We start from the raw sequence: 12,581 nt of genomic DNA, 5'->3' as shown, positions 1-12,581 counted from the left end.
AAGCCCAGGAGTGTCTTTTTTGGGTTATCTACTCTCTCCTTTCCCACCCTGTGAGAGTGCCCAGTCTTATTCCCTGAAACCCTAAAAGATGACAAACTATAGCAGAAGCCAAGCTGCTGCTTTGGCTGAGAATTTTATTGACAAGGAAAGCCAGCTTCCTCTCCCTCTGCCTGGAAGAGGCAGCTGACACTGTGTGGGAATGGATGTCCCACCTGTTAAGTCCAGGGCCTCTGGGAGAGTCATCACACAACCTTGTTGATGATGATGCCTAGTTCTTCAATTTCACACTGAACTTCATCGCCCTTCTGGAACAGAGCAGGCCAGGAGTATGTTAGTCCTTTGGCCTCACACAGGCGTGGATTTCTCAAGCCTGCCTGGAATTCTGGGTCTTTGTTCCCTTCCAGCCTTTAATCAACCTACCTTGAGAAAAACTGGAGGTTTCCTGAATACACCAACACCTGGGGGGGTCCCAGTCAGGATGACATCCCCTGGGTAAAGAGTGACGAACCTGGGGCAAAAGAGGCAGGTGAGACCAAGGACTGCGGTGGCCAGAGCCAGGGCTGGGAGGCTCAGCCTCAGGTGGGTGTGTGGAATAGAGCTCCATCCCACTTACTGGGAGACCCAAGCTATCAGCTCTTCCGTCTTAAATACCATCTGGTTGGTATTGCTGCTCTGGACCACCTCCCCATTCACTCGGCAGCAGATCTTTAAGTTGTGTGGATCTGAAAAGTGTAAAAGCACCACCTTGAGGTTTTCCTTGTTTTCCCTCAAACCCCTCCCTTTACTCAGAAAGCAAATGCACAGGGTGGCTTTGTGACTGGCCAGGTGAAAGGTCTGTCTGCTTTGTCTCCCTGCATGTGTTCCTGGCATTTTATGCCCAGTCAGCACTCCATACTCTGGAACTTTCTGTATGGACATTGGCCTTCTCAGGTCCTCATGCATCCATCATCTAGCAGAGCATCTGCCAGTGGTCAGCTGGGTGGGTTAAGAAGGGGATGGCCCAGACTCTCCTCTATCCCCAGCAGAGGCTGTCAACTGCAGCAGGGTAACCACCCAGGCAGGGGCACTGACGCCTCCTGCACCTGACGGCAGGGGAGCAAGGGACTGCTTACTTCTACCAGTGTCCAGACTAATGAGCACTTTCATCTTTTTCGCTTTATACGCTTACCCCCGACCCCTCAGAGCAGCCAAACACAAGTTCACTTTACTGATGTTGTCTGCATGGGGTGGTGTAAAGCTGGACTGTATGGACGTGCCCCCACACAAATGGCTGTGCTCTGCCCTCTTAATCATGGGCCTTCCTCCGGACTCACTGTGCCCTTGCTTCTAGTGGTAGCACCACTAGAACTGGCGCTACCCTGGTAACACTTGCTGTGGGGGTCCTGTTGTGCTCTCACCTCTCCCTTACTGGGGAAAAGGCACCGGCTTTTGACAGCCATTTTCCAATGCTCAACAGCCAACTTCTGCTTCTTTCCAACTTAAAGATGCTCATGGATAGTGGCAGCTAGAGGAAGTTATACCACCTCTAGGGTGAGGAACATGGAAGGAGGCCTGTGCAATGCCACCTCCAATTTCCTGCGTGTGGCTTTTCGTTTACTCCGACATATCCACGCAAGAGCAGGAAGAGTCCCCATGTGGGCTATCCAAGACCTACCTGCTATACTGTCCTTGGTCACCAAGGCAGGGCCCAGGGGGCAGAAGGTGTCAAAGGTTTTTCCCAGCAGCCACTGCTTTCCGTTGCGTCTCATTTGCCAGTCACGAGCACTTACATCGTGAGCCACAGTGAAGCCGGCCACATGTGCCATGGCATCTGTGGCCTTTAGGAGACAGGGGATTTGGCCAGATTGGAAGTTAGAGCATCATGGTGATATCAATCCCCATAATAAAGCCTTCATCCCATGTTAGTTGCCAGAACTAGCCAAAGACAGGTAAGGAACAAGGCAGTCAGGGAGCAGGTAGGTGCTGACCGTTTCCCAATGCCAGAGACAGCTGGTGCCTCTTCCACCTTACCTTGATACGCTTGCCTTTCTTTCCAATGACCACAGCCAGCTCCACCTCCCAGTCCACCTCCTATAGAGAAAGGAGCAGTGAACTGCCTGGCTCTGTGGGGGGCTCATGCTGAGGGGCTGCACACTGTGCTTCAGGGCCTAGGTCTCTCAACAGTGTGGTTGGCTGTGGGCCCACAGTTGTCATTACCATGAGCCAGATGTAGGAACGAGAGGGGGAAGTGTGGCTTGTAGACCAAAAAACGTGGGCAGTGGCAGGCAGCACAGCTCCCCACTGTGACTACAGATGGAAGGCAACATGAGGGACGCCTGGCTGGCTCAGTTGGTACAGCATGTGACTCCTGATCTTGGGGTTGTGAGTTTGAACCCCATATTGAATGTAGAGATTATAAATTAAAAAAAGACAACACGAGTCTGGGCACTGAATTTACAAGTCACTTGATGCTTTCAAAAAAGAATGAATACCAAGTAATAGCTAACCTTACTGTGTGCCAATAGCATCCTAAGTGCTTTCAGGTATTAACTCACTTAAATGGGCACAGCCACAGAAAAAGGAAACCATGCTTAGCCTTTCCCATAATCAGCAAAATGCAACTATAAGATAGATACAACTTAGCCTTTGAAACTGCCTGCTCTTTCTAATGGTAACAAGCAGAATTGCTCTGAGCACACCTGACACCTGGTCTCTAGCATTGCTCCCTGCTGTACAGAACTAGGTTCCTTGGCAGAAATGGCTAATCCCAGGTCCAAGATGGTACAAGATGAGCCTGGAATATCTTGGCCAGAAAGCAAGGAAGTACCCAAAAAGTGACAGGCCTGGGACCAACTTGAAGCCAACCACTGGCCAAATTGAGACCATTTAAGTATAAAAAGGAATATAAATGATGGACTACAACATATTGGATAAAAATGAAAATCAGGAATACACAGTGCTACTAAGGGGAAAGGAGTAAAGAAAGAAGGGAGGAAGCTTTCCTTCACAGAATGCCAGCTAATAGTAGAAGGCAGCATGATTTAAAAAAAAGAAAAAAGCCTTTTTCTAACCCCCAATACAATAATAGATTCAGGTGAGGCTCCTGGATGAAACGCTGTGGGGCAAAAGGTAGTCACAGGGTCTCAGCTTCCCACCCTGTAGGCTGTTTATTAATTATCACAGTGAAATGCACCTTTCCCATGAAGAGATCTAGTGAATGTCAAATAAGCCAAGTGACCAAACTTTAGGACCATCTGACATAAGCCTCCCAATGGGGTGCAGTGCACATCTGGTGCTTCAGACTGCATATACCCCTACCCCCAAAATCTTGAAGCCCAACCCCCAATGTGATGATACTAGGAGGCAGAGCCTTTGGGAAGTGACTAGGTGATGAAGGCAAAGCCCTAATGAATAGGGTTAAATGTCCTTATAAAAGAGATCCCAGAGAGCTTCCATGTGAGAAAACCGCAAAAACACAGTCACCTATGAACCAGGAAGTCAGCTCTCAACAAGCACCAAATGTATCGGCACCTGATCCTGTATTCCCAGCCTCCAGAAATAAATTTCTGTGGTTTAAAAGCCCCTAGTCAAAAAAAAAAAAAAAAAAAAAAAAAAGTAAATAAAAAATAAAAGCCCCTAGTCTGTGGTATTTTGTTCCAGCAGCCCAAGTGAACTAACACCTGTGTAGAATTCTTGACAAAAATGTCTAACCTAAATCTAATCATGAGGAAACAGAGTGTGGATATGCTAAAAACAACCTGCCAGGATTCTTCCAAGTCAGTGGCATGAAAGAAAAGGGCAGGGGGATTGTTTGATATCAGAAGTCAGTAAACTATGGCCCATGGGCCAGATCCAGCTAGCTGGGTCCTTTTACAAATAGTTTTTCTGGAACACAGCCATGTTCACTCATTTATGTATCAACCACAGCTGCTTTCACATGACAGGGGCAAAGATGAGTTGTTGCAACAGACACTCTGTGGCATTCACAGTCTATTATTTACTGATTGACCCTTTGAAAAAGTCTGTGATCCCTGTTCCAGACTAAAAGCACTAAAGAGACATAACCAAGTACACTGCGTGGCCTTGAAAGATCCTGGTTCAACAAGCAAAAAAGTCATCTTTGCGGACACTGGGAATATTCCCAATTAGACTACATATTAGGTATTATTCATGTTAATTTTCTTAGTGGTGATAGTGGTTATTAGGACATGTCACATAGGACATTGTACTTATTCTTAGAAGCTGCATGCGGAATTTTTGAAAAAAAATAAGGTATATTTTTGCAATATGTTGATCTCTCTCTCTCTTTTTTTTTTTTTTTTTTTTTACCTGAGACCAGCCTTACACTGAATAATCCCCTGTAGTTTCTGCTGAATGCACTACTAAGCAACAGGTAGCTCCTTTAGGCTGGATGCTGAGTGCTAAGCCCCCTATGCTGGGCCCTTGACTCAGGGGGCCTATTAGGAGGCACTGACCTGGCTCTCTGGTGGGAGGATGACCTCATCATAGGGCCCCACGATGGAGCTGGCAAACTTGCTGAAGATGATAGGCTCCTTTGGCACAGGAACATTCTGCTCTTTGCAGTGGTCTACATAATTCATTCCCACACATACCACCTTGTCTGGCCGTGTGACTGGGGCCAGGAAGGTCACCTCTGACCGTGGTAGGACTGGCAACTGGGCAGCCAAAGCTCTGCAGAGACCAGAGCAGAAGAGAAGGACTGATTAGGAACAGGCCGGCAACGCTTGGGCATGCTGAGGTGGTAGGTACTACTGCAGCTGCAAGTTTTGCTTTTTCAAATAAATATATCTTCTAGATCTATCAACCATCACAATCAGTATGCAAATCAAACCCAGCTATTATCCTTTGATATCAGATCACTGTTATCAGCACAGTGTTGATTTCCTTTCTCCCATTAGGTAATACATGTCATGTAAGGGGATTGGAAAGCCCTCTCTTCCACCCCTTCTCCTAGTTACCCTTCTCCATCCTTGGACACAGCTACTATGTCCTATGGAGCTCTTCATGTTTGCTCTCTATATATACTCTTCTCCTCCTGTGCTTTTTTTTACACAAATGACAGTACGCTAAATACATCTTTTAAAAATTTATATTTTTGGGAGATATCTGCAGAACAGTATACAGCTTTCCCCTTTTTTGATATGACTGTGTATACCTTGCACAGTACAGATACACCCAATTACCTGATGAGGGACATGGAAGTAGTTTCCAATCTTTCGTGACCATGACAATATAGGAAACATACTTGTTACCAACATTGCGCTGTTAAAACATTTGTATTTTTACCAGTTTAATATGTAAAAATAATAACTAAATTGGTTCTTAATTTACTGTTTATCAGATTCCATACAGCTCCTGGCTTGAGGGAAGTCCCTACCTAATCTAGCCCAAACCCAAGAACCACCTTTAAGAACATCTCTTTGCAGTCCTCTCTCCTCTAAGGAGCCAAGCGTTCAAAGACTCCCTCAAGCTTCCCAAGATGCCTCCTGGGAGCCCAGGTCCCAGACTCCTCAGGTAGACAGGAACTTAATCCCCTAGGGAAGGCAGTGTGACAAAGGAGAGAGTTCTGGCTCCATCACTGAACGTGTGGCATTGAGATAGTTAATCACCATCCCTGGGCCTGAGGATGTCATACAAGATTTCTAAGGCTCTTCACTAAAAGAATAGGTGAGAAAGGAAAGGTAGGGTTACCCTCCTCACTTGCAAAAGAGTGGTTATTTCCCAGGGCAGGAATAGGGGTGGGAAGGGGGAGGGGTAGCACGGCAGCCATTGTAGGGCTATGCTGCCTGCTGATTTACCTTCTTGCCACTGAGAGAGTAGCCTCTCCCTGCTCCAGGAACTCCATCATCGTCTTGGGCAGTGTGGGGTCAAAGGTGTTGAGATTGATGACCCCCCCGCCATTCCCTGACTCCAAGCCCAGGTGAGGTCCCAACAGGTGGGGTGCTTGGAACTGTACCAGTCTCATATTTCTGGAGGGTTGAAAGGGCCACTTCTGCGCCTGCAGCAGAGTTGTGAGCAACTTTCTACAGGAGACCAGCATCAGAACCTATGAAGAAAAACATGGGTCCTAGGGGACAGAGGACACTGAAACCACCAGCAGGATCCATAGTTCTCTGAGCTGCAGCCCAAGCCCTTTGGCCTCATCAGCCATCCCTGCCTGACACGGCACACTCCTGGAAGTGGTCCACATTTATTAGTTGTTTCACCCTGTTACACTTTATAATGTGATTTTTTGCTCAATTCAATGTGTGGAATGAAACATTTCTAGAGGACTACTTCATGCCAGGCATTAATCTAGATGGCAGGGATTCCAGCATTCCTTCAACCAGTGCTTTCTGAAGGCTTACACTGTACCTGGCACCACCAAGGCACTGGGCAAACTAGAGATCAGACACCCTCGGCTCTGCCATCCTGCTCTCAGGAGAGACTGATGTGAACAACTGATGTCGTAAGTAAGACCCAACAACTGGGACTGCTGCTGTGAAGATAAAGTATCCTGCCTTTGTCTAGTTTCTCCCAGGAAGTTGTGTTGTGCTGAGCTAAAATACGCAGGACTAGAAATTAGCTAAGAGTAGGGCCCTGCATGGACAAGTGACCACTGGTGAAACTGGCTTCACAGCTTTCATAGGCATGCATGCATGCATTTATCTATTATTTATCTATTTGAGATTTTATTTGAGAGAGAGAATGCATGTGTGCGTGGGCAGGGGGAGGAGCAGAGGGAGAGGAAGAAGTACAATCCCTGCTGAGCAGGGATCCCGATGCAGGGCTGATCCCAGGACCTTGAGATCATGACCTGAGGCAAAGGCAGACGCTTAACCAACTGAGCCACCCAGGCACCCCCACTGGCATAAAAATGCCAGTTTGATCCTATTACCCCTCTACTGAAAATGCTTTCTACTGCTCACATTACCAAGTCCAAACCCCTACCAGGCTATCCTACGTAGCCTTCTAGAAGCAGCCCGCACAAACCTCTCCAGACAGTAATTATTTAGTTTCTCCTGCTGAAGTTCAGGCTACCTGAGGGAAGAGGCTGTAGACAAAGAGCAGGACCTATAAGCCTGATAGCATCACTGGGCTGTCTCCTCTCTGGGTTCTGGGACTACATCTGTCTCTTTCACTGCTGAGTCCACAGTGCCCAGCACTGTACCCGGCACACAGAAGGCCTTATACTACACTCTGCTGAATGAGCAAGTGTGAGAAGTCTGCATTGACTTTTCACTACTTAGGAAAGCTTGGTGATTGTCAACATGGCTGTGTCTTCCCTTCTCAAATCACTTAGAAGGTATCAACAGGGCTCAGGTCCTGTTTTGAGTTATAGGCTTTACTCAAAGACAAACCCCATTCTCTTGTTTTTTTTTTAAAGATTTTATTTATTTATTCATGAGAGACACACAGAGAGGCAGAGACATAGGCAGAGGGAGAAGCAGGCTCCCTGCAGGGAGCCCGATACAGGACTTGATCCCAGGAGCCAAAGGCAGATACTCCACCACTGAGCCACCCAAGCATCCCTCTTGTTTCTAAGTTTGTCCTTCATTCCAAACAGTCCCTGCCCTGCATGGTCTTGCTTTAAAAAGTAACCCTTTATGCTCAGGCACGTGGAGGTAGTCCCAGATTCCTGGTCCTCACCTGATGGTTCAACTTGCCATGTTCAGTTAAAGACTCATTAGACCCAGGTCACTGATCTGACCACTGCAGTGGCCAAGGAGTTCAACCAGAAAACCAGGAGCTTTGAAATTTCCACCCTCCTGTCTTATACAACCATGCTGTCAAAAAAATCGGTTAAAACCAAAATGCATGCAGACACTCCACACACTGATGAAATAGTTACTGCTCTCAATGAATGCCAGGTCTTATTTTAAGTGCTTTACCTACGATGCCTGATTAGATTCTCTTGACAATTGTGGAAGGTAGGTACTGTTAGCCCCACTTCAGATGAAAAAAACAGGCTTAGAAAGATGAAGGGATTTGTCCAAGTTCCCTAGGAGAGAAAAGAGCCGGGACTTGAATCCAAGTGCAGGTGACACTGAAATTCTTGGCTTGGGCTAAAGTATTCAAGAGGTGGTGGGGGTTGGACCTCCAACACATCTAGAGGCCCATGGACACCTTGTCTACTGTCAGCCGGGGAAAACGTGGTCACAGGCTGGCTGCTGCTTCAGGGATAAGGCTGGTCACCTGCTCTCCGAGATTACCCCGGGCCCCACGGACTATGCCCTTCCTACATGACAGGTACGGTCAGGTTCTCATTCTGCCCGATAGCAATCCTCTCTGGTACAACGTCCCATTTTACAGAAGCAGGAATGAAGCTTAAAGAAATCATCTGCCAAAGTACGAATTAGAAAGTGGCTCTGGTGCTTTTGCGGTAATTACCACCGTGCAACAGAGCACGAGCTCAATTCAACTCTTAGAAAAGGGTCCTTAGGCAAAGAGGCGGAGATTCCAGGCAGAAACACACAAGCCTCGCAGTCTGAGAGACAAGGGGCGGCACGTTCCACCACGTTTGCTCGGCCCCCTGCACCAGTCCCCCAGCTCAGTCCCCGGCGCTCAGCGGGACCTCACGAGGGCCCACCCGGTCCCTGTAATCTGCAGCGGCCCAGGATCCGGAGCCCGTGCCCACCTCAGCGGCAGACCTGGAGGGAGGCTGAGACCCGGCCTGGCCCACACCCCCAACCTACCTGGCCGCGGCGGCCGGTCTTGCCAAGCGCCCTGAGCTGTCGGGTTTGGGCTCACGGGGTTGGGGGCAAAGGTCAGCAGGCGCCTGCACACCTGCACCGCGACTCCGCCCAGGGATCTGCGAGCGCAGCGCGCGCGGCGGCTGCTCCGACACTTTCGCACAGGCGGGCGCTCCCTGGTGACGTCAGAGAGCAACAGCCAATAGCAGGGCGCCTCATCCTGCCCGGAAGCCGAGTCAGGGAGGGGGCGGGCCTCGCGCCAGAGGGCAGCTGGTCTCTCTGGGGTTTCCTCAGACGTCTGGGCGGAGCTGGTGCCTGTGGGGCCAACCTTTGCCTGAGGCAAAATTCCCGGACACTTGAGGCTCCCTGCACCTGCAGCGATCTGACAGCGAGAGCTTCCTGAAAATCTGCGGCCACCTGCGTTGGGTCCTGCTTCGGGCCAGGCACCATTTAGATTGTTGGGAAAAGGTGGTGGAGGAGACCAAATTACGGCGTCCTGGTTCACAGCGACGAATATTTGTTTTCTGATTATATCACTGAAAAGAGGAAGAATGATTGCACCCATTCTACATATGGGAAACCCGAGGCGGAAGTGCTTTGCTCAAGGTGGCACGAGGAGTGTGAGTAGTGGAACCAGCGATTTTGACCCCAAGTGCAACCTTTACTCCCATTTCCAAGCAGCCTTATCTTCACATACACTGTGTTGGGCCTAGGGCAGGAGAGTGGGAAGCATAACCTCCAGAATCAAAGAACAGGCATTCTAGTGCACATGCTGTTTAATTAAACAGGCAGTTACAATCCAGTAGGGTTGTGGGCCGCTGGCTTAGGGAGACTTACAAAGGGATCAGGGCAAGATGCCTAAGACTTAACCATGGGCCAGATCATCCAGGGCTTTACTTGTCCCAAGAAAGGGAGTCTGAGCCTTATCTAAGTACACAGGAGACCTCACGGGGTGTGCCGTGGTTAGATGTGCATTTGAGAACTTTTGCTCTGACTACTCTTCCAAGGCAAAGTGTCCGGATAAGAGTGATGCAGGTGACAGCAATGGTGCAGGTGGGTGGCTTGGTGTGTAGCAAAGATGGTAAGAATCCAGAGATGTTTACAGTGTAGAACTGACAGCCCTCAATGATGATGACAAGAAGTAGGTGTGAAAGGGGGAGGAGGTCCAAGGCCAATTCCTAGGTCTCTGGCCAGTAAATGGTACTGCCATTCGTGGAGACTAGGGTTCTAGAGGGGCAGCAGATCTGGGGAGAGGATGGTGAACTCAGTTTTGGATGGGCTGTATTTAATGTGCCTGTAACACATTCAAGGGAGCACTGCAGGGTAGGCAGGTGGAGACACAGGTCTAGGAACTTAGGGTTCTAGTCTAGCTTGAAGGAAGAGGTCTGCATATGGATAGAAATGAGGGTAAATCTGATCAGGAAGACTGTGGTAGAGAGAGCCTGGCATAAACCCCAGTCAGGAGACCCATCATGTAAGGATCAGGGAGACAGGGCGACAGGGGAATACATAACTTAGGCAAAGGTTTGGGACCACACCTTCCAAATGCCAAGGAGAGGACTTCTGCTTCTGGACAAGAAAGACATCATCAGAAAGATAGTAAGAGGATACTATGAACAAATCTACATACATAAATTTGACAACCTCAATGAAATGGATCAGTTCCTTGAAATACAGCCCATCACAATTCACCCAAAATGAAAGAGATAATTTGGATAGCACCGTATCTATTAAGCAAATTGAATTTGCAACTTAAAACTCCTAAAAAAGAAACATTCGGTCCCAGACTGTTTCATTGGAGAATTCTACCAAATGTTTAAAGAATGCACACCAATTCTACATAATCTATTTCAGAAAATAGGAAGGAACATGTCTCAATTCATTTTATGAAGCTAGTATTACCCAATATCAGAAAACAAAGACAGTACCAAAAAAGAAAAAGGAAACTACAAACCAATATTTCCCATGAATGCAGATGCAAAAGTCCCTAACAAAATATTAGCAAATATAATTCAGCAATATAGAAAGAAAATTCTCTGCCATGATCAAATAGGGTTTATTCCAGGAATGCAAGGCATGTTCAATATTTAAAAATTACTCAATAGATCCACCATGTTAATAAGCTAAAAAAAATCACAAAGTCATATTAATGTAGAAAAATTTGACAGAATTCAACACCCATTCATGACAAATACTCTCAGAGAATTCCTTATTCTAATAAGGAATATCTAACAAAAAGCCTACAGTTAACATCATAGGTAATGGTGAAAAATTGAATTTCCCCCTAAAATTGGGAACAAAGAGAGAATTCTCATTCCTACCAATCTTTTTTTTTTTTTAAGTATGTATGTATGTATGTTTAGCACAAGTAAGTGAAAGGGCAGAGGGAGAGAGAGAAACTCAAGCAGACTCCTTGCTGAGCGCAGAGCCTGTCTTGGGACTCCATCTCAAGACCCTGAGATCATGACCTGAGCTGAAATCAAGAGTTAGACACCTATGGACTGAGCCACCTAGGCATCCTGCTACCACTCTGAATTATCACAGTACTGGAAATTCTAGCTAGTGTAATAAGGCAATGAAAGGGGGAAAAAAGCATAAAGATTGGAAAATAAGAAAGAAACTATCTCTATTTGCAAATGAAATGGTTGTCTTCATAGAAAATTCATAGTGGAGGGAAAACCTCCTGGGAATAATATGTGAATTCAAGAAGGCCACAGAGTACAAGATCAACTGTACTTCTATATACTAGCAATGAAAATGTGCATCCTGAAATTAAAAAATATAGTATTATTTGCTCAAAAATAAATACTTAGGTGCAAATCTAACAAAACATTTGTAGGACCTGTATGCTAAAAACTATAAAGCACTGATAAAAGAAATAAAAGATCAGGGATCCCTGGGTGGCTCACCGGTTTAGCGCCTGCCTTTGGCCCAGGGCATGATCCTGGAGTCCCTGGATCGAGTCTCACATTAGGCTCCCTGCATGGAGCTTGCTTCTCCCTCTCCCTGTGTCTCTGCCTCTGTGTGTGTGTGCGTGTGTGTGTGTCTCATAAATAAATAAATAAAATCTTAAAGAAATAAAAGATCAAAATAATGAGACACATACCATGTTCATAGATTGGAAGGCTTAACATAGTGAAGATGTTAATTCTCCACAAACTGATATACAGGTTTAATACATTCCTACCTATGTCCCATAGATTTTTAGCAAGACTATTCTAAAATTTGCATTGAAAGGCAAAGGAATTAGAATAAACACTTTTGCAGGGATGCCTGGGTGGCTCAGTGTTGAGCATCAGCCTTTGGCCCAGGGCGTGATCCTGGGATCTGGGATTGAGTCCTGCATCGGGCTCCTTGAAGGGAGCCTGCTTCTCCCTCAGCCTATGTCTCTGCCTCTCTCTCTCTTTCTCTTTCATGAATAAATAAATAAAATCCTCAAAAAAAACCCCAAAACTTAAAAAAAACAATTTTGCAAAAGAATAATAAAGTGAGAATAATCAGTCAACCTGATTTCAAGACTTATCATGTAGTTACTCTAATCAAAATTATGTGGTATTAGCAGAGGAACAGACAGATCAATGGAACAGAAAAAAGAACTCATAAATGGACCCACAGAAATATGCTCATCTGGTTTTTGAGAAAGATACAAAAGCAATTCAATGGAGGAAAGATAGTCTTTGCAAGAAATGGTGCTGAACAACTGGACATCCATCTCTTTAAAAATGAACATTGACTCAAATTTCATATCTTATACAAAATTTAACTTAAAATGGATCACAGATTTATTTATTTTTAAAGATTCATTTATTTATTCATGAGAGATACACACAGAGAGAGAGAGGCAGAGACACAGGCAGAGGGAGAAGCAGGCTCCTCACAGGACCCCGAAGTGTGACTCGATCCCAGGTC

General features: G+C 46.5%; 1 protein-coding gene across 2 annotated transcripts; it reads right to left on the bottom strand.

Annotated features, from left to right (window-relative positions):
* Positions 1-114: 114 nt before the first annotated feature.
* On the bottom strand, positions 115-8,869 carry LOC112916622 (oxaloacetate tautomerase FAHD2A, mitochondrial). 2 transcript variants are annotated; one of them, XM_025994323.2, is made up of 9 exons: positions 8,676-8,863; positions 7,872-7,981; positions 5,799-6,046; positions 4,455-4,671; positions 2,011-2,070; positions 1,655-1,817; positions 614-722; positions 421-508; positions 115-305 (listed from the first exon to the last, which is right to left on the bottom strand). In XM_025994323.2, exons 3-9 carry the CDS (start codon positions 6,038-6,040, stop codon positions 243-245), a joined length of 942 nt encoding a protein of 313 aa, XP_025850108.1. In that variant the 5' UTR covers positions 6,041-6,046; positions 7,872-7,981; positions 8,676-8,863; the 3' UTR covers positions 115-242. The 2 variants fall into 2 exon arrangements, with proteins under 2 accessions (XP_025850108.1, XP_025850107.1); XM_025994322.2 differs by lacking the exon at positions 7,872-7,981 and having other exon boundaries at positions 8,676-8,869.
* Between the last annotated feature and the right edge of the window lie 3,712 nt (positions 8,870-12,581).

The sequence above is a fragment of the Vulpes vulpes genome, chromosome 8 (genome assembly GCF_048418805.1).
Source record: "Vulpes vulpes isolate BD-2025 chromosome 8, VulVul3, whole genome shotgun sequence".
NCBI lineage: Eukaryota > Metazoa > Chordata > Mammalia > Carnivora > Canidae > Vulpes > Vulpes vulpes.
The sequence above is the reverse complement of the archived record's forward strand: the minus strand, read 5'-3'. Positions and strand labels throughout refer to the sequence as shown.

Coding starts and splice junctions, on each gene's coding strand:
- LOC112916622 (XM_025994322.2), bottom strand. CDS start 6,040: ATGCTGGTCTCCTGTAGAAAGTTGCTCACAACTCTGCTGCAGGCGCAG. Junction 4,672..5,798: donor ACTCTCTCAGTGGCAAGAAG/GTAAATCAGCAG, acceptor TGGTCTCTGCAG/AGCTTTGGCTGCCCAGTTGC. Junction 306..420: donor AACCTCCAGTTTTTCTCAAG/GTAGGTTGATTA, acceptor GCTCTGTTCCAG/AAGGGCGATGAAGTTCAGTG.